A 27766-nucleotide genomic window follows, 5' to 3' on the forward strand; every position below is an offset into this window, starting at 1 on the left:
TCGTTGGACTTTTACTCTTCTGGCTAAGTCTACGTCGCTGCACAGCCCGTACAGCTCGTCGTTCCATCTTCTCCTCCACTCCCCTTCGATGCATATGGGACCGTAGATCACACGAAGAACTTTTCTCTCGAACCGACCCAAGGTGCTTTCATCCGCTTTTGTCATAGTACATGCTTCTGCACCGTATAGCAGGACGGAGATGATAAGGGTCTTATAAAACAACACTTTGGTCCCTCGAGAGAGTACTTTACCACTCAATTGCTTTCTTAGTCCAAAAAAACAGCGGTTAGCAAGAGTTGTTCTGCGTTTTATCTCAGCGCTGTAGTTGTTTTCTGCGTTTACAGCGGAGCCTAGGTAGACAAAGTCCTTGACTACTTCAAAGTTAGGTCTGTCGATGGTGACGTTTTGACCAAGACGTCCATCAGTGTTGTATGCCCTTTCTTGACGACAGAATGTACTTTGTTTTTCCCTCATTGACCTTTTTTTTAACCTCTACCTCAATATTCACAAATGACCCATTGACATCACGCTGAGTTCTTCCGACTATGTCAACGTCATAGGATATGCTGGTAATTGGACAGACTTTTGAAAAATATTGCCTCTAGTGTTGACGTGTGAGCTCTGCACTAGTCTTTCAAGTACGATGTTAAAAAAATCGCATGGCAGCGCATCACCTTGTCTAAAACATTTTTTGACATCGAAAGATTCTGTTAAGTTTTGTGCAACCCTTATGGAGCAGCGTGAATTCTCCATGGTCATCCTGCAAAATCAGACTAGTTTGGCAGGAATGAGAAAATTATATGGCTCTATACAAATCGTCCTAGTAGATGCTGTCATATGCGGCCTTGAAATCGATGAAAAGATGGTGGGTGTCGATTTGGTGTTCTTGAGTTTTTTCCAGTATATGCCGTAATGTATGTACTTCTATGCATCGCCTTTTTGCGTACCTGTTGTTTGACAGCATTTGCCTACTGACAATCCTCATCAAACCAGGTGTTTCTTGTTCGTGGTTGTTTGTAGCCCATCACGTCAGAGCTGCATTTCTGAATGCATCTTGGCAATGTTGCTACTGGTTCCCGATACATTGTGTTAGTGACATAGAACTTCGAACGGGGTGCTGAAGTGCTACCTTTGCTACAAAGAGGTAGTGGTCCGAGTCGGGCTTGGCTCCTCACAAACTTCAGATATCCGTGATGCTGGAAGCGTGTCTATCGTCGATCGTAACATGGTCAATCTGGTTGACGGTAGGTTGACCTGGAGAACTCCATAACTAAATTTTAGGATGTTAAGTTTTGGAAAACGCGTTCGGTCTACCACGATGTCTCACACCTCAGCAAAATCGATGCAACTAAATCCGTTTTCGAAAAAATTGTCATACATTCTGTTTTTTTCCGATTATTCCTCCAAAAATGTCTTCCCTTCCTTACTTGGCAATCGCTCAGAAAAATTGTAATATTGTAGCTAGGACACTGCTATATGCTTTGTCCAACAACTGACCATATCGTTGGCGTTGTCATCCTTCTTTTCTGTGAGAGCGTATGCACATATTAGCCTTTTATTACTGAATTTAGCCTTAATGCGAATGGTAATGAGGCGCTCGATAGAGGCTCAAGACTAATTGCCTAAGTCAAGCTCCAATTACAAAGCCGCAGGCAAATAAGCGTTGTTGATTTTTTCGGTATTTCGTGGATGGCGATGATATCTGCTTTATAGAATCTAGGACTTAAATCGTTTGCGTAATTTTGTCCGTAGGCTGGTTGATGCTTCGCAACAAGATTTTTTTTAATTGATCAGGAAGTCACCCTGACAGACGACCTTCAACCAGAAAGGCAAGGTTTTAGATCTAAACTCAAAGAGCGAGAGCAGGCATAACTGCTCCTTGCAGGCCTCAGCTCCGAATATGTCGTAGTAGCCCTATAAGGTGTTTACTAGGTATTGTAACCTAAAGAACTGTAGCGTCACCGTTGATTTCAATTTGGGAATTCTTCCTCTACCGTCTGGGCTCACTTTTGTTATAACCCAATCTCCACCTGATTTACTAGGTACCCTTTGTTTGCTATTATTTGTGTTTACTTTAAATTTAAATCAATTTTAAGTATCGTAAAATTTAATTAAATCGAAACATATTTGGGACCAAATATAATTTACTTTTTGGTTTAAGTTGTGAAATATAGAAGAAAACAAAAACCTAATTCATGAATTATTTCAAATCAAATGAAATTAAAATTATGCATATTTCAAAGCGAAATCATTTGTTTTTATTATTATGAACTTTTTAAATGTCAACTCTTGATACAAAAAAAAAGTAATAATAAAAGTTCATTTGTTTTAAATGACGACCACAATAAAACTTATTTATCAGCTTTATGCATTTAGCTATACCTATGCATTGCCTTCAAATATTCTCTGAATTTAAACAATATCATAATCAGGATTATTATACTATATACCAATCATTTGAATGTTATACGAGTTAAAATTTATCGTTCCAATAAAACAGAAAACAAAAAAGGAACAAAATTCAGCGACAAGGATTATTTTTGTTTTATCAATGAGAGTGAATATTTTTGTTTGAAATTAACTATCAAAAAGTTATAAAAAAATAAAGCCATAAAATAATGATTCGTTTTCTTTTTTCGAATGAACCGTATTTATTCAAATACTCCTCTCCTCATATAATAAACATAATAACTGCAAAACCATTAATAACAAAATATAAAACGAAACAATCATAAATATAATTCTTGTTCATATTAAAAATAAAAACAAAAACAAAAATAAAAATAAAAGTTTTGCACATTAATGGATTCCCAGTTGACGATCAATAAAATACAGATGTGACGTGACGATGTTAAAGTTGGGTTCCTTGGAATTATTACGAGTGTTATTATTATTCGGAGTAAATGTTATGTTGGCTGTTTGGAATATGAAATGATAAAAATATTAAGAACATTTATAATAATCCCATATAACTGACTGAGAGCGAGTGGGCTTAAGTTTTATTGCTAATATGTAGATTTAGAGTTGAATCCTAAACTGCTTTTAGAGGATATTGACAAAATATTTAATCGTATGGTGGATTTGGGATGTTTTTAGGATTCTATTTTAGGAAGTCAATTTTTCATAATATTTTGGAAATATGCGAATGTACTTTGATTAATTAAAACATTTATCAAAACTATATCACAACAATTGATTGTTTTGAAATAACTTAATTCTAAGATTGAAATTAACTTTTACTTCCACAAAGCTAAAGGCTGTGAAAATAAAATGGTTAAGAAACATTAATTTCAAGTTTCTACGCTAAAAATATTAATAATCCATATATGAACTTTCAAATTGGGGATTTATATAAAAATATCGTTAAGGAAAAGTTAACGTTTTCTGTATTCTGCTGCAAATTCATAAAGAATTAAAACACATCTATTTTGAACCTTTACGTAGTACACCAATATTAAGAAAAATAATATTCGTATATGGTACTGGTGACTGCCATTTTGTTTTGTTGAAATCTGTTAAATCCTTTGTTTTTTATTCAGTTGCTTATGCCAAATCATTATGGCAAGTTACACAATTGAACATGTTCAAATGGTAAAACTTTATCATCAAAATTAGTGGAAATGATCGGAACTTGAGCCTATACCCGTAAAAGATCCAACTGACTCAGGAGCCCAAAGTTCATGACCATAGACAACGCCGGCCGTTTGTTCGCTGAATGGGCTTCGAATCGTTTGGAAGAGGACCCAAAATTTTGGTCGAAAAATCATCTTTAGTGACGAGGCGCATTTTTGGATGAATGGCTGTGTTAGCAATTAAAATTTGCAGTATATGGGGCGACACTAATCCACACGAGGTTCACCAGGTGATAATGCATCCTCAAAAAGTTGCCGTTTGGTGTGGATTTTGGCCGTAATTGCTCCGTAATTTTTTGAAAACGACGGTAATGAGGCAGTCACCGTCAACAGTTAGCGCTGCATAACGATGGTAACTAATTTCTTAAGCCCAAATTAAAAACATATGCACCTAGACGACATGTGGTTCCAGCAAGACGGCACCACGTGCCACACAGCAAACTCCACGTTTGAGCATTTTGTAAGAACGATTTGAAGGTAAGGTTATATCTCGCAGGGATTATGTAAATCGGTCACCAAGGTCAGGCGATTTACAACTGCTAGACTTTTTCTTGTGGGTTTTCTTGAAGTCGCAGGTCTATGCAAATAAACCACAATTGACGGATGCCCTAAAGGTGAACGTAGCACAGGCCATCGGACAAATTCAGCCGGATCTATGTGGAAGAGTCAATGAAAATTGGACCACTGGGATCCGTGTGACCGTAAGAAGCCGAGGCGGGCCTTTTTAAATAAAAACATAATTTTGATAATACCTCACACGCAGTTTGTTTTATTCCATTTTTACATCTACTCGCCCTTATTAAAAACCCCTTTATTATTTTATTATTTGACATGTTTTTGTACGATATTTCTTAAATCTAATTTTAATTTAGTTTCTATTGTGCGTGCACTAAAGGGGTTATGAATACCCTTATAATGATAAGACAAAGTACGAGCAATTAGAAAATGATGATATTATTTTTATTATTATTATAATTATTTTGAATGCCTAAAAAAGCATACCACATTCGTGTAGTGCGGCTTAAGAAAGATTTCCTATACTGTGTTCTAGTGACGATGACGATAATGTCTCAATAATAGAACGATCACCTTTCATTTTCAAAGCACTTTTCTCAATTCTAATCCAAAAGACTCAAGTACGTAATTGAAGCTTAAGGGCATGTCGCATGCAAAAAAATTGATTGGTGCTTTGCGCTTAGCTTTGTAGCGTTCACATTTTTTTAAATATTTAAACGAAATAAACGGGTTTTGATTGAAAATATATTGGGCTAAATATGTATAAAGGAATAAAAAATTTAAAAAAATTGTTTGTTCCTTAACAGCACTAGAATCACTAAAAAATCATTAAATTCAGGTAGTTACTTGCGAAAATCAATGGGGCAGTGTGTAAAATATAATTTTTTATTTTTTTTATATTTTTTTCCAAAAAACAATAAATTTTTATAAATAGTATCGATTTTCTTTTTTTTTTAATTTATTTATTTATTCCAAGAAAAATTGTAGAAAACTATGAAAAATAGGGCAAATTTGCATTGTGGCATAGGTGCAATATTTGATAAAACTTCCAAAGTATAACAGCTAGCTAAGTCAATTTAACTTTTTTTCAAATTCTAAATATATGTTCAGATATTTGCTTTTAAATTTTTTTTTTTAAAATAGTTATAGTAACTTTTTTAGACAACAAATCCAAAATGCATTCTTTTTTTTCCAATATTTTTTGCGAATTCATGGGGCGAGCTGATTTTTATTTTTTTAGTTTTAATTTTTTTTTTAAAAAAAAGGACCATATATATTACTCTTACTATCGATTTTGAAAAAAAAAAATATTTGTCGCAACATAATTAAAAATGCATTTCAATATAACAACATTTGTGGTGCAATTGTGAGGGATTGGGAGTTTATATAATTGCAAAATATTTTTTTTATTTTTTTTTGGCATTTTGTTTATTCTATTTAAAAAAGTAAAAAGTTCTTGCGTCTACTGTTTATTTAATTTAATTTTTATAAAAGAGGTCTATTTTGCATTTTTTAACAACAAATTGCTTTGTAAACGCACACAATGAAGTTTCCAGTTCCCAAGAATGCCACTGCATCTCAGCGCTCAAGAAGAGAATTCTTTGCAAAAGAATTGCGCCCGGCCATCCTCTCTTAGATTTTTTTTTTTGTTGTTGGACTCATGGCTCATTTAGTTTTTGTATTCTTTGTTTTGCTTGCGGTATACAATAACAGAAAATACAACAAAAAAAAGACTTTTCTTAGAAATATTTTTTTTTCTAGTATGTGGTATGATGTAAGGTCATGGACTCGTGATTTGGGTGTTACGGAGTCAATCGTATACGCAGAATTTGATTTTTGGTTCAACTTTCGGCAAGTTTTGTGGTTGCACATTGTATTGTAGGTATAAAAAAGGGTAAAGAGGTATTGTAGGTATCGTGAATTCGCTGTCATATATTTTGTTTTCTTGATTTTTTTTGCGTACTATCACTCCTGGGTATTGCATTTTTTTAACTTCCCATACGAAGTTATTATAATGGGTCCGATTTGTCAAATTGAAAATTTTGAACATTCAGTCAAATTTTGAACAAAATCAAATTGACAGTTTTTGTACAAAAAATTAAAAACCTAAAAAAAAATTTAACAAAAGTTGGTAAAAATTGATTTTCACCTCAAATATCTTTTCAAAAATTTGAAATATTGGATTCAAACTAATTTTATCTTATATGAAATATTGTTTTCAACATTTGATAGAAATTTGAAGAAAATCTCATTGACAGTTTTTTTTACAAAAAATAAAACTCAAAAAAAAAAACAATACTAAAACTTGGTAAACATTTACTTTCGACTCAAATAGCTTTTCAAAAATTAAAAATATTGGCTTCAAAACTTTTTTTATTTCACAGAAAATATTGTTTTCGATATTTAGTGATTTTTATATAAAAATCCATCAGTCCGTTTTTTCATAAAAATAAAATCTACAAAAAATAAAACGCAAATTTGCTAAAAATTGATAGACAAACTTTTAAGCAAGACAAATCGACAGACGTGATGGGAAGTTATCAGTGTGCACAATCCTGTCAAACTATTTCAAAAAAGATGCTGGGATGTGACCCACACTTATAACTTCCCATCCCGTCTGTCAATTTGTCTTGCTTAAAAGTTTGTCTATATGTATTCGTATCAATTTTGAACAAATTTGCATACTATTTTTTGTAGATTTTATTTTTTATGAAAAAACGGACTGTTGGATTTTTATATAAAAATGAAATGAAAAGAGTTTTGAATCGATATTCAATTTTTACCAACTTTGAGTAAAGTTTTTTAGATTTTTATTTTGTATAAAAAAAACTGTCAATTCAATTTTCTCAACATTGTTGATAACAATATTTCTTATATATATAAGAATAACTTTTATTAACTTTTTGAAAAGATATTTGAATCGATATTCAATTGTTACCAATTTTTGTTAATTTTTTTCGGTTTTTAATTTTTTGTAAACAAACTGTCAATTTGACTTTTCTCAAAATTTTATTAAATGTTGACAACAATATTTTTTGAAAGATAAAAGTAAATTAAAGCCAATATCTCAAAGTTTTGAAAAGATATTTGAGTCGAAAGTCAATTTTTACCAACTTTTATTAATTTTTGTTTAGGTTTTTATTTTTTATAAAAAAACTGTCAATTCGATTTTTCTCAAAATTTTATCAGATTTGAAAAACATTATTTTTCGTTGCACAAAATTGTTTTGGAGATGAAATCATATTTTAGTCGTAAAATTTGGTAGGTGACACATTTTTTTTTTCAGTTTTTTGATTTATAAAAAAACCGTTAAATGGATTTTTTTCAAAAAATATACTTGGTTGATATCACGTTACAATATATTATATAAAATTTAATTCAAGTCTCTAGCGTTTTTGGTTCGTTAGATATTTAGGGTTATCTAAAATTTTCACCTTTTTTTTAAACTGCTATGGTAAAAAAAACACCTACGCAATTTTCTTGAGAGCCCTTTCTGCAGCTTTCTGCCTTATTATCTGTATAACAAAATTTATTTGAAGTCGATATCTCTTCTGGTTCTTGAGCTATGGACGACGAAAAAAACGTCGCGAAAGTTCGGACGTACGAACGTACGTACACACGCACGCACAGCCATGTTTCTAAAAACCTTTTATTTTGACTCTAGGGACCTTGAAACCTCGAGAAATGTCAAAATTTTCAATTTAACAAATCGGACCCATTACAATAATTTCCAATGGGAAGTAAAAAAATATTAAAATAAAATAGGTATTTTCAATAATTAGAAAATGTCGACCAAAAAAAGAAATTCAAGAAAAAAACATCTCCTTCGATAGCAAAATACCCACTTGCTTTATAAAATTCGAACCATATGCAAAAGACAACAACAAATCTACCTAACTAGACATACCAAAAAAAACCGGTTTATCATGCAACGTTGTTCTGTTTCTTATTTCTTTGATTGGCTGCTTGTGCGGAAATATATCCCTCGCTCTGAGAGACAAAAAAGATCAAGAGGCAAATATAGAGTAATTGGAAATTCAAATTTTGAATTTGATAATGAAGAGAGTAACGATCTTTCACTAATACATTCAAATTCATTTACATGAGTTCTGAGTTCGCTTCTGCGGGAGACATACCCTTAAGCCCACTTATAGGAATTGTCCTCCAGTTTGTAAATTGTAGCCAGATCAGAAGAGGTAAAGAGTTTGAGAAACCCTAAAGAATTTTTAGGATTATTTAATATGTGATCACTCCAGAAAAGTGAACTGAAAGCAATTTAGTCTCCAATCATGGATAGTATCATTGGTTATGCTCTTGCGACAGTAGATAGAATTGAATTTTAGAAGCAAAATGGTATTTGATTTTTCATTGAAAAAAAAAACTGTCAAGTTCAGAATTTAATTATATTAATGACCCGTTTTTAGTACACATCCGAAGAACAAGGTGTGAATCTAGAAACGAATATGAAAAACTGACAGTACTGTCATCAGCGAAACAATTTATTGGGTTTGAAGTCAAAATATCATTCATAAAAATAAGGAAGAATGTCGGAGACAAAACGTAGCCCTGAGGCACACCAGCGTTTATTTTGTAAATATCAAATTTTTCTTTTCTTTCCCTAAAAAGTTTGTTTATTAAAACTATGAAACGTTAGCCATGATTTCTTTTACTTAAGTGGAATAAATCTAGAGCTGTGGGTGGCACCAACACCGGGCCTACTGTGCTTAACGGGTTTGTATGTGAACTTGAAGTAGAATTCTCCCAAGTAGTGTCCAATCATTTCTGGTTTGATTTCAACTTGGCTGAAATCTTTGCCATTGTACACATCAATGATGGATCCGGTCATCTCTGGAACAATAATCATGTTCCTCAAATGAGTCTTAATAATGTCGGGTTTCTCATTTGGTGGTGCCTCCTTCTTGAGCTCCCTTATTTTCTTGATAAGGGCCATTGGCTTGCGCTTAAGACCACGGGAGAACCTCCTGCGAGCACGGATGTGCATCAATTCGACAAGTTGGTTGTTCGGCATGTTCAAAAGGTGGTCCCAGTCAACACCTCGGTAGTTGAACTTCTTGAACGCACGCTTCTTTTTAAAAGTTTCATCAACCTCAGCCATCTTGACGTTTGGAAATTGCAGAACGGAAAGAAAAACAAATTGTTGAAATTTTAACAAGTCCAATATTACTTGCATTGAACGATCGGAAAGAAGATGTTAATTTTGCTTTCACGATTAAAAGATTTGTTAAACTGTTTGATATGATAAACCAAACGATCACTAATTTATTGCTACAAAAGCCATACTGCCAGTCATTAAGAAGCTTTGATTCTGATTGATCATCGTTTTTATGACCTTGGAAAGAAGGGACGTAAGTACAGTTGGACGAAAGTCAAAGGGTGAGGAAGTTTTGCCTTTTTTAGGGACAGGCTGGACATACGCTGTTTTACATGCACTAGAATAGGAAAGATGGAAAAATTATCGCAGTAGTTTTGACAGCGTTGAATAACATCTCTTCAGAACAATAGCGGGGATACTCTCCGGACCAGTGGATTTGTTTACGTCAAGATCTTTAGTTACTCTACCAACTGTAAGTGTGCGAAAGAGAATTCGTCCCATAGAATTATTTACGCTTTAAGTACAGGTGCAGTCATGACACTTATTGGCAGTATACAATTAACTTTAATTAATTAATAATACTTTTTTTTTAAAAGAGCCTATGACGGCTAAGTGACCGTCAGCTAAACTTTTTGCTAACCAAGCGCAATATTATGGGTGTAGATGGTTAAAAATCCTTTATTAAATATAATTATACAATAATGGAATTACTTCATATACGAGTATTTTCTTGCAACGTTTACCTTTAAGTATTTTAATTTTTTTTTTAAATATCTAATTAGATGACACGACTTCATCATTCCAACATATGAATGTAAAAGAACTATTTTAATGGCTAAATACAAAATGGTGGTCGGATATCGTAAGGATGAAATCAAAGCTAAGGTTGGATGTATAATAATTTTTAAGACCGTAAAGATTAAGGTGGATATTTTAATGAATGTGCGAGTGTTTACACTGCGCATGTCAACCGAAACCGACAAATCTAGCTTGCATCGGATCTGATTCTTTTTTAAATTTTAAAAAGGCCTGAAATGAAATAAGATTCATTTAAATAGGTAAATTTCCAACAGAGTTAATCGCATCTAGCTCTTTTGGGACTAACATTCTTAGGGTGAAACAAATGAACGAATAACTATCTAAACTAATCTTAAGACTAACTGCCATAATCAGAGAATCATAATTTAATATAAAATTAAACAAATCTCAAAATACAAAATGTAAAGAGATTTTAGTTTCTTTTTTAGGCTGGAAATCATGATAGATTATCTAATAAGTGACTGCATCTTTAGCAACTTTCCTCTTCATCAGCTCCCACACGTTTTCAATTGGGTTCATATCAGGGCTGTTTCCCGGCCAGTCCAACATAGGGATGTTTTCTTCCCTCAAATAATTTTGTATGGACCGGGATGTGTGGCATGGAATAATCTTGCGAGTAATCTAATAATTATAAAAATTCTGCATTGCGTCTAATAATATGGCCAAGAACTATATGTATATAATACCTTGTACTCTAGAAACCTTCAAACGTCTAGAAATTTGACAAATCGGGCCAATTACTGTAACTTCCTCCCTCATAACATGAACTTATGTGCATCATATTGCCTGTTTAGTAACTAGTTGCTTATTAATTGATTTATTCAAATATATATAGTTTCGTGCAGGTACAAATTTACTTCCTTATATGCATAGAAACTTTAGTTTAAACTCCAATTCATCTATACCTGTCTTATATATGTTTACAGCACTAAAACTTTCAGATAACTTTCCTCTTCCTCCCCCCTCCCCCAAAGAACAATGCAAGTTCAATTGATGATATACATTATTCATACTAACATCTAAAGAACCCCAATCAATTCGTCAATGTCTTTGTTTCCGTCATCAGAGCTATCCAATTTAATTTGTTCTTGAAAGTTACAATTGAACACAAATTCATTGTAAACAAAATGTTTCTAACTTTTGTTTAATTTCTCATGTAATTAGCAAGTAAGTGCCCAACACATACAACACGCAATCCAAAGTTTCTAAGGGTAAATTTATGTTTAGGTATAAAGCATACAGCTATGACCAAAATAATATGAACATTCCTTACAAGCCATAAAAGGTTATATTATACTGACTGTTAATATGTTTTCTAATTTCATAAATATTTTAAATTTAGTTGGCCAAAATAATGGGATGCAATATCTAAATAAGTACACGTGAGAAACCAAGTTTTTGCAAAGATTTTTAATCTAGCATTGATTTGAAATTGCCTGAATTTATTTATTGTAGAAAAAGTTTGTCTTATTATCCATGAAGAGTTGTCATTCAAATTTGGTACTTAACTCCTCAAGAAAAATATCAGTGCCTAGTTTTTTCTATGAGAAAAGTTTTATTTTTTAATTTAAAATAAGAATTTTTCAACTAAATACCAAGTACAGGGTGGGTCAAAAAACTCGTAACTCTTCTTTTTAAATTTGATTTTGAAAATAATCACTCAATCATTTTAAGCCTAAGGTCGCCATTTTAATTTCTCAACAAGGAGCTAAAGTTAATCTTCCTCAAGATGAAATACTTTTTACTGCCTGAACTGAGGCGAATGACGAACGCATTTTTGATAGTGTTGAGGATAGTTTAGAAATATCGAGTTTTAAAAATGATACCGGTTATCAATGCAAGCATGCTATACTTGCAAGCTATGCAAATACGCAGTTTTTTAGCATTGTTTAATGCCTATACAACATTGAGTTGGGAATATATTCAAAAAATGTGCCTGGATTTGACCTTAAAACCCCTACTTGAATCCGAATGGGCAAATAGACTAGATTCCTTAAAACCATTACAAAACAGCTCAGGAAATATTTGAAGCTTAAAACGTTGAAAATTAATATAAAACTACCATAGGACAAAAAAAGATTAGTTAATCATAGAAACAGAGCTGCTAGCCCAAATTAGCCGTTAAGATTCGGCTTACAAATGTGGGTCCCCTCCATCCCTGACAACAGTACTCACATATGGTTGAGAGTTGTTATTCACTAGGGCCTAGTTCTCAACGGACTGTTGCGCCACCTAATTTTTTTTATTTAATAAGTTAAGTTTTTATTTTTATATTGTTGTATTTTTTGATTTTAGTTTAGAGTTATTTTTGTATTCTTTAGTTACTGTTATTTTTGTGATATTATTTTGAATTCCTGGTTTTTAATAAAAATCCTATTTATTATTATTATTATAAATATGACCGAGGATGAAATATACCGCTTCTCTTTAAAAAAGTGAATTGAAAAACTACGCTTTGGTTTAAATTACCTTAATTGAGGGTGCCATGGATAAAGCTTTCTTGGGGCTCCAATTTAACTCGATCCAGCGCTGCCGGCAATGCTGTAAATATAATCGGTAAAAGGTATCGGACTACGATCGGTAACTTTTTGGTAACCCTGAGATGTGGTTTAAGCAGGATAAAGTCACTGAGCACACTGCTCGTGCATGTAAAATCTTAACAAAAAATCCGTAAAAATCGAAACAAAAAATTCAAAGTTACTTAACAGCATTCGGTATCTAGAACCCGAGCACGAAATTAAATAACATGCGATGCGAACGCGGAACCCTATGTAGTCGGTATACTCGAAGCAAAACTTGGTGAAATGCTATAATAGGGAGTGGTCCAGCTCGCAAAGCTCAACACGGCAATTCACCGGGTTTTTCGATGCCTGTAGCTGATCATTCACTGGCGCAAGTAAGATTCAAATTTGGATTCTGGCAGATAAAACTTATTCCCAAATCACAGCCTCTTACAACTCTCCTCACACCCTTTTGAAAAGTTTTGCTTCTAAAAGTTGCCCTTTTGTATTTGAACCGATCTGGAGATGTATCAAAAACAAATACAGCTTATTCTCCTCATGTTGTTAAACTTGACTAGCAAGTCTTAAGAAACTTAAACAGAGTGGAGTTACACTAGATAAAGCGAAATGTCAGGTACCAAATCTATCATTTTTCTTGGACACAAAACTGACAAACAGGGAATACACCCTTCTTCATAGGCAATTGAAAAATTCATGCATCCAAGAAATGTAAGGATTATCATTTTCAATTAGGAACTCAGTAACTCACTTGCATAATCTATCAAGAAATAAACATTTTTGACATGTTTTGAAGAAATGTTTGGTTTTTTTAAGTTTAAATTAAGTGTTTCTACTTTTGTTGGGCAGACTTTTATAAAGTCTACAACAAATGTTCAAATGGTAGACATGTGCATTCAAGAGGACACAAGCGTTCACAGGTTTTTCTCAAAACTCACCTCTGTCTATCAACTCCTACTCTCACCTCCACGCGGTAAACATCGGATGCCTAGTACCTCAACTTCAACCACAATTGGGTTCTAACCCCAGTGGAAATTTGTTGGGGGCAGCAAACGAGAAAGGTGAAAGAGGTGTTTCCACTAGGGCACCTCTTCTTATCCAGACGGCAGCGGACGAATTTTCGAGATGGAATCAACGGTGGCGTTTACAATTCCAGTATGGTTGAACTACTTAGTGAACACCTTTTACCGGTTTACCCGGCTCGCCGTTTTTGGAGTTATACTAAGGAACTGGTCCTCCAGGTGGTGAGTTGTGGCGTCGGGGTGACTTCCAGACCACGTAAAAATACCTTTGTTGCAAAAGCACCAACAAGCCTCGGATACGAACGGATTTACTGTTGATAACCCAAGCAAACGAAATAAGGACAACGAACTTCGGATCTGCCGTATTATGTAAACGTCTGAAGCCTTTCCTCTTCAGACCAGGAAAGGGAAGAGCTCTAGAGAGCAATGTCATAATTGGCAGATGAAAGCGTTTTTGAGCATTGCGACGGAAGCGAAGAAGATGGGTTTAGTGGTCAATGGGAACAAGACCAAGACCAATACGCTGTCATCAGTAAAGTACATTGAACAACAACGTCTGCTACAAAACGTCACCATGGACAGCTATAACTTTGAGGTAGTTGAGGACTTTGTCTACCTAGACACGAGCACTGAAATCAAACGAAGAATATCTTGCAAATCGTTGTTTCTTTGGACTTAGAAGGCAATTGAGAAGTTAAGTCCTCTCTCGAGCATCTAAAATCAAATCTATAAGACATTCATTATCCCGGTTCTCATTTATTGCGCTGAGGCCTGGATCCTGTCAAAGAAAGATGAGAGCGTCTTAGGATGCTTCGAGAGAAAAATTCTTCGGGTGAGTTTTGAGAAGATGCAACGACGAACTATACGGACTGTACAGCGACCCTGATGACCTAGATGGCTTAGATGGAGAAAACGCTCCAGCCCGGAAGGTCTTTGAATTCAAACCCAAGGGACGGCGCATTAGAGAAAGACCACGACTCAGGTGCACACAGTTGACTGAAGACCTCAACCAACTTGACGTGCGAAACAGGAGACAGCTAGCTAGGGACCGAGATGGCTGGAGACGCATGTTGGTTTAGGCCCAGGTCCTCCCCGGACTGTGGCGCCATCTTAAGTAAGTAAGTTTGAACAACAAATGTACTCCGAAATGTTGAAATGACAATGACTTTAAAGAAATCACAAATCAAGAAACAAGCATGATTACCAAAAATTATCTCGTGTTCCTATTATGTTGGTCATAGCTGTCTACACATACAGATGTATGTATATAGAGACAAGAGACAAAAAAGACAGATATGTATAAATACAAATAAAGTATCAAACAATAAAAAACGAAACCCTTATCAGAAAAAGTTTTGCAGCGGTCATTATTCTGTTGTTTAGCTCGGAAACCTTATATCAATTTTCGTTTTTGTTTAACTTTAAGAGAAAAACTCTTTAAACAAAATAAAATGGAAGTCAACGAAGTAATTTTTAGAATTTTATATAAGTATGAGAAAATTTAATTTGCAAATGCAAGACACACTACGCTTATGCCACCGCGCCACTCTGCATGTAGACTATGAAAAAGTCATTAGCAATTTTAATTAAAAATCAGCGCGGAATTAATTAAGGGTTGCGGAATTGGCTTAAGAACTTATATTAATGTGTGATGTGAGAGTTAGGGAGACAAGTATAGGCATCTGCATAATATAAATTTCCGTAAAGATATACCAAGGAAAAGAGCTGATACGATATTATGATGATAATGATGATGGGTGAAAAAGTGTCGCTCCAAAAAGAAGATACATCACATGTAGCTTTTCAAACCATCTATAAGCCATGGCCAGAGTCAAAGAGTGGAGGTCCACTTGAGTCCCATTAAACTTACCTTGATGCATGTGTTAAAAGATAAAAGGAGTCTGACTGAATTAATAAGCTTGTTTCTATTTGTATACCCATTTACATAAAAGAAAGACATTGCAGGTAGGTATATAGCTTAGTGGGTACCCAGACTTACCTTTATGCAATACGTACATATATTTACCTTAAAAACTTTTGTCGGTCTTTGCATGAAAATTATTTTGCATAAAATCCTGAAATTGAATCTCATTGTTCAAACTTTGTTTTGCTTGATTGTGGGAGGGAGGAAGTCTCATGTGTGTGATAATTTATACTATGTAACTGTACCTACATATTAATGAACGGAAATGATAAAAATCACAACTGTTGATGGCATGTGAGTAGGAAGTGTAATGGTGTGGAGGCATTAATTTTATTCTTTATCCAAATAAAAACTGAAATTACATTTACAATCCAAACACTTTGATTATAGTCAAATGAATTTTAATAATTTTTATTTAACGATCAGTATGGGAACACTTTTAGGTGACAAACGTCTCTGAAAGTGATATGATGTTTATTTCAAGCTATGTTAGGTTTTTTAAGGGTGTACCAAGATTCACTAACGTTTTTCCTACTTGAGTTGTGAAATGTAAGTCATCATCAAAATTCAATATTTGACAAGTGTCAAACTAGAATTGGCAAAAATGGAGCATTGACCATAAATTAGTGTGTTTTCGTTGTTGCACAATATTTCAAAAATAGACATAGATGCGATAACTTCCAAAGGGAAGTTCAAAACTGAAAGATATGTTGTACAATATTTCAAAAATAATGAGAGCAGTTTTCTTGTTCAATTCTCCATGTTAGCTTACCATAAACAGCTGTCAAGTGTCAAATAGTCTTTTTTTAACTATTGACAATCAAATTGGCCGCTTATTTAAATCTTGTTTGACTCTTTCACCTTTGAACGAATTCAACAAGCAATGGCGAGTTTTCTGTCCCAATGGATTATTGTTTTGGCAGCTGTCAAAATATAGTTATTTAAGTTCCTCATCCGAAGGACAAGGATGTGAACCTAGAAACCAATATGAAAAGCTGAGGGTACTGGCGTCAGCGAAACAGTAGATTATGAACATGAGAAAGAGAGTGGGAGACAAGACGGAGCCCTGGGGGATACCAGCAATTATTTTATGAGTTTTAGATTTAAACCATCCAATAAAACTCATTTGAACGGTTCGAAAAGTAGTTTCCAATTCAAAAAAAGAAGAGATTCATCATTACCAAAACCACGCATTTCCGATAAGAGAGCTTGGTCCAAAACTCTATTGAATGCCTTTGATATATCAAGTGCAATAATCTAACTTTCTCCAAAACGATGTAAAGATTTGTTCCGTAGTTTGGTGAGATAAACCTTGAGATCACCAGTGGACCTATTGCTACGAAAGCTAAACTGCCAGTCATTAAGAAGCTTCTGTTCTTCAAGATATTTCTTAAACTGATAATTAATCAGCGTTTTCATGGCCTTGGAAAGCATTGACGTGAATGCTAGTGGACGATGTTGAAAGGAGGGGAGGATTCGCCTTTTTAAGGGACAAGCTGGACAAATGTTGTTTTCCATCCCCTCGGAAAGAGCCCTGCAGAGTAGGAAAAATTGGAAAAGCTTACGCAGTGGTTTTCCAGCGTTGAAGAACACCTCTTTAGAACAATAGAGAGGATACTATCTGGTCCAGCGGATTTTGTATGTCAAGGCCTTTCAGTACTCTTGCAGCGGGATGAGTGCGAAAGAAGATTCGTCCCATAGGATCGTTACGCTATCAGGAACAGGACGACTCATGAGACTCTCCGGTAGCGTCGAATTAACAGCAAACTGAACAATCAAGCTTTCATAGGGAGTGTCATTGTGGACGAGCGTTGGAACCTAGGATGATGTCGTGTTTCATACGTTTTTTACAAATGATCAGAAATTAGTACTACCTTCGGGACATTGTAGTATGTTTTGCCTTAATTTTGGTCATACAAAAATTTGGTTCGTTGAACATTACAGTTGCAGGTTTTTCTAGCTTGTTTGAACTTATTCGGGTGACTTACAACTTTGAACCTAATAACCTCTTTACAGCTCGGATCAAACCATGAGTTTTATTTGAGTTTGATAGATTTTACCCTATTCAGAATAAAATAATTTAATTTGTAACCATATCTGCGCTGGAATCCACGTCACTATCGAGGACGCATAGTGACCAGTTAAAGTTCTTGTAGTATTCATTAAGATCGTCCCAGTTGGCTTCATCATATGGTCAAATGGTTCCCTAAGGAGTTTTTTCTTTAACTGCTTTTTTTTGACATAAGAAATTTGGAGATCCGATTCAATGGTCTGATGTGCCTAGAGGCGGTAATACACTGATCGTGTATTAATTAGGTTCAGAGATAAAAAACAAGTCTATGGTGTTGGCGGATTGACCTGCCACGTCAGGAATTCGAGTTGGCTCGAGTTGGCTCGTCTAAAATCTGAGTTAATTGATTTCAGTGTACAATAGCGATTTCAGTGTAAGGATAATGCGCCACAATTCTTTGGATAGAGTCGGACAGAGCATTAAATTCGTTAAAGGTTTAATTTAAGACTTCGAAAAACAAAGTATACGTGGATGATGTGCATATTTATATTGAATTTTTACCACATGAAGTTAAAGCTTTTGTTAAGAACCTTGCACATGAGAGCGAATGGACGAACAGATGTGATTTTACACATTTCAAAAATTCAATTTCAAATAAAAACACATTAATTTTATAAGAAACCAATTGACACTTATGTTTTCTTTTTCTTCTCTAAAACAAGACAATTTTGTAAAAACAATTTGGTAGTAACGAATTGCAGTGTGGTTGCTACGAACTGTAAAATTCGCTCAACGTAACCTCAAAACTATACCACTCTTGTTTTGTTAGTGGAAAAGTCTTATTATGAATTGACAATTCGTCGCAGTCCGCGAATAGAAATAAAGATCGTGTGAAAAAAAAGTGAAGACAGTTCCTTTTTGTAGCTTATATGCAAGATGCTTTAGAGCATAACCATATTGTTGTTGAAGATGGTATGCAACTGTTTTTAGATTAAATTTCAAATGATCGAAATTTGCACTTATTTGAGTTTCTCTTAATGCCAAAACAGCTGGCCTGTGTGTCTCAATGTGAACAAATGGGGCATAGAAATTCTTTCTAAGACCACTAATGTTGCTAAAATCCACTCTGAATTCACCAAACATTCCAATATTTAAAACTGACAAACAATAACCTATAATATATGTTCAATAAATAAATTATGAAAACTATAAACAACAGAATTCCACTAGTGTTATGCCTTAGTCAAAAACTGTGTACTGATCCGCCCCTGGTTATATGTGTGTTCATAATTGAAGCATATTTCAAATATCAAAGTTGTTTTCTCGTGCTATTATCCATTTTGACATAAACAGCTGTCAGCTTACTGTCAAATTATAAGTCTTCAATATTTTCTGTCCCAATCAAAGCATTTGGGGTGTGTTCAGATAAAATTTATATACACTAGAGAAAGTTATGATTATAAATCCAACTTACAAATAAAAAAACTGCATCATCATAAAACGAATACAAAACAAATGTGTTCAGTACATATATTTTGGCGCTCGAGATAAATGAGGTGCATCATGGAGCTGTATAAATGCAATATTCCCATATTCCCATATCTCGTATATGAATCGAATGCATTCAGATTTTTCATTCGAAATGCATATTGCCTCATTAAATTAAAATACTGTTCTCCTTTGTTTTGCCTGATTAACACTTTTAACAGAAGCCATAAATGCATTGAAATATTTTCAGATATTTTTTGTTGATGTTGTTCATTTTTATTAATCACTTTCCATCAGTGGTGTTTTGTTTTCGTTTTTAATCTCATGAGATAAAAACAGATAAAACCAGACATTAATAAATAATGATTCATCAAAATAATACAAATTTATTTATGTTTATAGACAAAAATTTAAAATTGTAAAATTTTATGACTTCAGTTTTATAATTTGTTTTTATATTGAGCTTTTTTTTAAAACTTGAAAAAAAAAATGTTAGGAAATTTGAGGATTAAGTACCTTTACCACATATTTTTATCCTAAGAGCCTAGGCTGAGGGAATTCCATGAAGATAAAATTTCTCCTAATCAGTGCGTCTTTTAAATCGAAATTTAGGATAGAGCTATCTATCGACTTTATAACCCTTATTGAGCTCTATGTAGAGCTATCTTGTGGTTAAAGTCCAGCTCTTAGATTAGTCATACTCAAAAGGGCATTAAAAACTTTTTTTTTTTAAATAAACAATAGATGATTGTCTGATTTGAGTCTGTACGTTTGCGCATGTTCAGGTCCACTTATGTTCAAGCTGGGATTTAATGCCAATTGACAGATAGCATATTTTTGTCATTCTTTTAATGATAAACATAATCAATCTCTCGAAGTTTGTATTGAAGCTTATCAAAAAGTGACCTACATTTAATATTGAGAAGTCACTTTTTACGAAATAATCCAGAGTCTCTTCTCATAAGTATTGTAAAATTAAAATTAAACAGGATGGCATTCATATATCACAGTTGCGGAGGGCTACATAATTTAAGACCTCAAAAACCCGAAGTTTCAGCCATTCTATTGAATTTATGGAATTTTTATTTTTAAAAAAGTCTATTTAAAAAAATAAATTACTGGAAATGTTTAAAAAATATGATTTAAAATCCTGAAAAAGAAATTTTTATTTTTAAAATCATGAAATGAAAATAAAAATAGAAATAAACCAGCATAGGTGTTCTTATATGCGTTTCGTCCCGATGTAATGGTTGGGCTCATCATAAGATGACTATTACACCTTGTCTTTGGACTTTTACCCTTCTGGCTAAGTCTACGTCGCTGTACAGCCCGTACAGCTCGTCGTTCTTTCTTCTCCACCACTCCTCTTCGATGCATACGGGACCGTAGATTACACGAAGGACCTTTCTTTCGAAACGACCCAAGGTGCATCATCCGCTTTTGTCATAGTCCATGCTTCTGCACCGTATAGCAGGACGGGGATGATAAGGGTCTTATACAGCAACACTTTGGTCCCTCGAGAGAGCACTTTACCACTTAATTGCTTTCTTAGTCCAAAGAAACAGCGGTTAGCAAGAGTTGTTCTGCGTTTGATCTCAGCGCTGTAGTTGTTTTCTGCGTTTACAGCGGAGCCTAGGTAGACAAAGTCCTTGACTACCTCAAAGTTACGTCTGTCGATGGTGACGTTTTGACCAAGACGTCCATCAGTGTTGTATGCCCTTTCTTGACGACAGAATGTACTTTGTTTTTCCCTCATTGACCTTTTTTTTAACCTCTGCCTCAATACTCACAAATGCCCCATTGACATCACGCTGAGTTCTTCCGATTATGTCAACGTCATAGCATATGCTGGTAATTGGACAGACTTTTGAAAAATAGTGCCTCTAGTGTTGACGTGTGAGCTCTGCACTAGTCTTTCAAGTACGATGTTAAAAAAATCGCGTGGCAGCGCATCACCTTGTCTAAAACCTTTTTTGACATCGAAAGATTTGGTTAAGTTGTTTCCAAACTTTATGGAGCAGCGTGAATTCTCCATGGTCATCCTGCACAAACGGACGAGTTTGGCAGGGATGCCAAAACTAGACATGGCTCTATACAGCTCATCCCTGTATATCCTGTCCTTAAAATCGATGAAAAGATGGTGGGCGTCGATATGGTGTTCTTGGGTTTTTTCCAGGATCTGCCGTAATGTGAATATTTGATCAACTGTGGGCTTTCCTGGTCTAAAAACACACTGATAAAGGGGTTATAAGGTTGTTAACGATGGGCTTTAGACGTTCACATATTACGGCAGACAAGATTTTATAGGCGATGTTAAGTAGACTGATTCCTCTATAGTTGGAGCAGTTTAGAGGGTCTCCTTTTTTCAGGATCGGGTAAACAATACTGAGGTTCCATTCATCGGGCATGTTTTCTTCCGACCGATAAGTTGGTGCATGCTTCTAACCAACTTTTCTCCAGTTGCATTAAAGAGTTCGGAATTCAAGCCATCCGCTCCAGCGGCTTTATTAGACTTCAGCTTAGATATGGCAATCTTTACTTCGTCTAAGTCGGGAGGACGGGATTGTTGGCTTTCGTCGTCTATGTTGAATGGATCATCCTGCCTGACAATGGAATTCAGTTCGTCGTCGCCGTTATACAGTCTGCAGAAGTGGTCCTTCCATATCCTCAGCGAATCATTTCATGATTTTAAAAATAAAAATTTCATTTTCATGATTTTAAATCATATTTTTTAAAAATTATTGGTGTTCAGGAACAAACAGTTCGACTGTTAACAGTCAAACATTTCATCTTCTTGCGCAAATGTGTTTGACATAATTGAATGCGATGCTCTTGGCAATATGTTTGTATAACAGTTTTTCGAAGTCCATGGCGATTATTATTTGATTGAAAAATAAGGCGTATACGTACTTTGTATTGAAATTTCATAAAATTTGTATTAAATCTTAAGAAGAATTTTAAATTTAACACATAGCATTCGAAGCTATTCGAATGATAATATAAAAAAAAAAAGGCTGGGATGCGACCCACACTGATAACTTCCCATCCCGTCTGTCGATTTGTCTTGCTTAAAAGTTTGTCTATATGTACTCGTATCAATTTTTACCAAATTTGAGTACTAATTTTTGTAGATTTTATTTTTTATGAAAAAACGGACTGTTGGATTTTTATATAAAAATTACTGAATATCGAAAACAATATTTTCTGTGAAATAAAATAAGTTTCAAGCCAATATTTTTAAGTTTTGAAAAGCTATTTGAGTCGAAAGTAATTTTTACGAAGTTTTAGTATTGGTTTTTTTTTAGAGTTTTATTTTTTGGAAAAAAAAACTGTCAATTCGATTTTTTAAAAATTTTACCAAATGTTGGAAACAATATTTCTTATGAGATAAAATTACTTTGAAGCCAATATTTAAAATTTTTGAAAAGATATTTGAGTCGAAAATCAATTTTTACCAACTTTCGTTAATTTTTTTTTAGGTTTTTATTTTTTGTAAAAAACTGTCAATTCGATTTTTTCAAACTTTAATTGTATGTTGACAACAAGATTTTTTGAAAGATAAAAGAAAATTAAAGCCAATATCTCAAAGTGTTGAAAAGATATTCGAGTCGAAAATCAATTTTTACCAACTTTTATAAATTTTTGTATAGGTTTTTATTTTTTGTAAAAAAATTGTCATTTCGATTTTTTTCTAACTTTAACTGAATGTTAACAACAAGATTTTTTGAAAGATTAAAGTAAATTATTAAATTATTTGAGTCGAAAATCAATTTTTACCAACTTTTATAAATTTTTTTTTGGTTTTTATTTTTTGTAAAAAAAACTGTCAATTAGATTTTTCTCAAAATTTTATCAGATGTCAAAAACATTATTCTTCGTTGCACAAAATTGTTTTAAAGATGAAATCATATTTCAGTCGTAAAATTTTGGAGGTGACAAATTTTTTTTTTCAGTTTTATTGATTTATAAAAAAACCCGTTATATTGATTCTTTTCAAAAAATATACCTGTTTGGTATCACGTTACAATATATTATATAAAATTTAATTCAAGTCTCTAGCGTTCTTGGTTCGTAAGATATTTAGCGTTAACCAAAATGTTCACCCACGCAATTTTCTTGAGAGCCCTTTCTGCATCTTTCTGCCTTATTATCTGTATAACAAAATTTATTTGAAGTCGATATCTCTTCTGGTTCTTGTGCTATGGACGACGAAAAAAACGTCGCGAACGTACGGACGTACGGACGTACAAACGTACGTACACACGCACGCACAGACATCTTTCTAAAAATCTTTTATTTCGACTCTAGGGACCTTGAAACGTCGAGAAATGTCAAAATTTTCAATTTGACAAATCGGACCCATTACAATAACTTCCTATGGGAAGTTAAAAAAATTGGTAGAATTTCCTATAAGCCGGATCCCGATCGCTAGCCCATGCTATCCAGTTGCGCACTATAAGGCTTCGGGCGTCCTGGTTTACGGCATTTCTCGATTGTACTTACAATAAAACGTAATACAAAGGACTCTACGAGCTTGTTCCTCTTCGCTCATACAATGTCTGCTTCGAGGTAAATTGCATATAGTTCATGATTGAATCCTCCTTAGTTACATATGGAGCAAACAACGGTTTTTTTTCGAATTCAGCATGACTTCAAGCAAGATAAGGCCACAATTCACATTAGTCATCAAAGTATGGATTAGTTCGGGTCTAATACATTCATTTTATGGAGTGGCCGGAGCTTGTAAACTTATTAAAAATCTTTGGGGAATTTTGACGCACAAAATTTATGAACATAATAGCAATTTTTCAGTTTAGCTGAGCTGGGGAGCCAACTGTGAAAGAACGGAACTCCTATCTAGACAATTGAAAACTTGAAAATAGAGGCAGCATAATCCCTCAATTTAATTATTGTTGAGTGATGCTATTCAATAAATAAAATAATAAGGAGTTATTTCTCCATTTCAAGTTTTCTATTAAACGCATTTTTACAGATGCGGTTATAATTATGCAAATCACTGTATGTAAGTACATCCAAAAACGTTTCCTCGTAATATACAATTTTTCAGAAGTTATTTATTTTTATATTTGAAGTTTTTACATTCATTTTAGTTCTATATAACATCAAATTGCTGCTTAGAAAACATTTAGTTTTAGCCGACAGCATTACATTTTCTTGTGAGACATTTGACGTTTTAAATTGTAACTTCCGATAGGAAGCTGACTAAAATTATTTTCAGTAGTAAGAAATTTGAAAAGTTCTTTGCGGTATACAGTATATTTTTAATAAAAAGTGAAATTCAATAACAAAATGTATGTACATAATTTAAAAATATCTCGAATTGTAGATATATCATTTCCAAGAACAAACACATGACTATAGTTATCATATTTCAAACAAAAAAAGAAAAGAAAAAAAGATAAAAGAACGAAATAAACATTTAAATTTCACAATAAATTAAATTATTTATGTACATAATGAAATAAATTGCATTTGATGATGAATTTCTCAAAAACAATGCAAATCACACATGTTTACAAAAACAAAAGCTCTCCATCCGTCATCCCAACTTCGCCCCTTTTTCTTTCTTGTCGATGATTGTTGTTTGTTTGTTTGTTGCGTGGGCGAAACTTTCAGTTCAACATTTCTTTACATACACAATAATCATATATAAAATTACAAACATATATACATACATACATATATCGAGCAACGTACATATATTTGAAGTATTGGGGTGTTTCAGAAAAAAAAATTGCAAACAGACTCAAAGTTTAGTTCTGATTTAAATGCAATTAAAATATCAGTCCTTGAGAATTATATTTCTATTTCCATAGAATTCTTCTGAATTTTATCAATTTTTCTAAATCTACTAAAGGTCAAAAGTTTTTAGAGATCAATATTTGAAAGTTTTTAGTGTATTTGACAGAAATAAATGTGCCATATAATTTATTTGGTAAAATAAATAAATGAGATGAAAAAGATAAGCTAAACACTTTATTTATTTTTAAATAAAACTTAGAGCAAAAAACCAAGCAAAAAGTATTACTAAATTTTTTCTACAATTCAATCCTAGCAAGCAACAAGAACCAGAATCTGCAAGGGGCAATTTATTTACAGCTTAAAACGTAATTTGGATAAACTAAATTTTTTTGTACTAAACCAACATTTTAACTGCTGCTTCATTTTTACTTACGACATAATATGAACTATATAGCAAGTTTTTCATTCGTACAAAATTTCGAACTAGAGAATTTAATCAAACATGACACTACGATGGTAAGGAAGTCGGATACAAGTGGTTGCTGCTCATCTGTCTGTCTTCGTCCCTACAGCCGGAACAACTGGAAATTGAGGATTTTAGTTCATTAGTGTTTGAATTTATTTTTCAAAAAAAGAGGCTGGGATGTGACCCACACTGATAACTTCCCATCCCGTCTGTCTTGTCTATTTGTTTTGCTTAAAAGTTTGTAGGTTTTTATGTTGGGTTACAAAAGTTGTCAGTTGAATTATTCTTAAACAAATTTTAAATTACCAAACATATTTTTCATATAAAGAAATAGTTTAGTTTGGAAATCTAGTTTTGTTAAACAGATTTTTAGTCGAAAACTTATTTTTACCAATTCGAGTAGCATTTCTTAAATTTTTACAAATTGGATGAATGAAATTAATTTGAGAGATATCAAGAACCGAACATCAATTTTTACCAAATTTGCGTACTATTACTTGTAGGTTTTATCTTTTTATGGAAAAACGGACTGTTGGATTTCTATAAAAAAAATTATTGAAAACAATATTTTTAATTTTTAAAAATCTTTTTCTGTCGAAAGTAAATTTTAACCAATTTTTAGTATTGTTTTTTTGTTTAGGTTTTTATTTTTTGTAGAAAAAATATACTTTCCTCAAAATTTTACTCAGTGTTGACAACAGTATTTTTTAAGAGATAAAATTAGTTTTAAGCCAATATCATAAAGTCTTGAAAAGATTTTTGAGTCGAAATTCAATTTTTACCAACTTTTGTTAAATTTTTAAGTTAAGTTTTTATTTTTTGTAAGAAAACTGTCAATTCGACTTTTATTTTTCCGAATCATGAACAATATTTCTCATAATTTAAAATTAGTTGGAAGCCATAATCTCAAATTATGAAAAGATATTTGAGTCGAAAATCAATTTTTACCAACTTTTATTAATTTTTTTGTTCAGGTTTTATTTTTTATAAAAAAAACTGTCAATTTGATTTTTCTCAAAATTTTACCAGATGGTAAGGACATTATTTTTCGTATTTTTTGTGGCACAAAATTTTTTTTCGAGTAAAATCGTTTTGTAATCGTAAAATTTTCGAGGTAACAAATTTCTTTTTCAGTTTTTTTTTGATTTAAAAAAATAACGTTATTTGGATTTTTTTTCAAAAAGTATACTTATTTGGTATCACTTTACAATATATTATATAAAATTTGATTTAAGTCTCTAGCGATTTTCTTCGTAAAATATTTAGAGTTGACCAAAATTTTCAATTTTTTTTTCAACTGCTATGGTAAAAAAAACCAACACGCAATTTTCCTGAGAGCCCTTTCTGCATCTTTCTGCGTTTTTATTTGTATAACAAAGTTTATTTAAATTCGATATATCTTCTGGTTCTTGATTTATTGATTTTTTTTTTAAATTCGATATCACAAAAATGGGTCATTAGTTTTTTACAAAAATCAAATGTAAAACGTTTTTTAATTAGATCTAAATAACTAAACGGTGATTTTTTAAGAGCTTGAGAACTTTAAAAAAAAAAAACACATAAAATTTGCAAAATCTCATCGATTCTTTATTTGAAACGTTAGATTGGTCCATGACATTTACTTTTTGAAGATAATTTCATTTAAATGTTGACCGCGGCTGCGTCTTAGGTGGTCCATTCGGAAAGTCCAATTTTGGGTAACTTTTTCGAGCATTTCGGCCGGAATAGCTCGAATTTCTTCGGAAATGTTGTCTTCCAAAGCTGGAATAGTTGCTGGCTTATTTGTGTAGACTTTAGACTTGACGTAGCCCCACAAAAAATAGTCTAAAGGCGTCAAATCGCATGATCTTGGTGGCCAACTTACCGGTCCATTCCTTGAGATGAATTGTTCTTCGAAGTTTTCCCTCAAAATGGCCATAGAATCGCGAGCAAATTACTTTGTGGCATGTAGCGCCATCTTGTTGAAACCACATGTCAACCAAGTTCAGTTCTTCCATTTTTGGCAACAAAAAGTTTGTTAGCATTGAACGATAGCGATCGCCATTCACCGTAACGTTGCGTCCAACAGCATCTTTGAAAAAATACGGTCCAATGATTCCACCAGCGTACAAATCACACCAAAAAGTGCATTTTTCGGGATGCATGGGCAGTTCTTGAACGGCTTCTGATTGCTCTCCAAATGCGGCAATTTTGCTTATTTACGTAGCCATTCAACCAGAAATGAGCCTCATCGCTGAACAAAATTTGAACATTTGAACATTTCGAACCGAACACTGATTTTGGTAATAAAATTCAATGATTTGCAAGCGTTGCTCGTTAGTAAGTCTATTCATGATGAAATGTCAAAGCATACTGAGCATCTTTCTCTTTGACACCATGTCTGAAATCCCGCGTGATCTGTCAAATACTAATGCATGAAAATCCTAACCTCAAAAAAATCACCCTTTACATGCTAAAAACATTTTTAAACTCAGATTGAAAAATGTTATATAT

General features: G+C 33.2%; 1 protein-coding gene across 1 annotated transcript; it reads right to left on the reverse strand.

The window, feature by feature from the left end:
- Window positions 1-8767: 8767 nt before the first annotated feature.
- Window positions 8768-9305, reverse strand: LOC129941256 (40S ribosomal protein S15-like). The gene has a single exon (XM_056049844.1). The coding sequence runs from the start codon at window positions 9262-9264 to the stop codon at window positions 8815-8817; it is 450 nt and encodes a 149-aa protein (XP_055905819.1). The 5' UTR covers window positions 9265-9305; the 3' UTR covers window positions 8768-8814.
- Window positions 9306-27766: the final 18461 nt, after the last annotated feature.

The sequence above is a fragment of the Eupeodes corollae genome, chromosome 1, assembly GCF_945859685.1.
Source record: "Eupeodes corollae chromosome 1, idEupCoro1.1, whole genome shotgun sequence".
Lineage (NCBI taxonomy): Eukaryota > Metazoa > Arthropoda > Insecta > Diptera > Syrphidae > Eupeodes > Eupeodes corollae.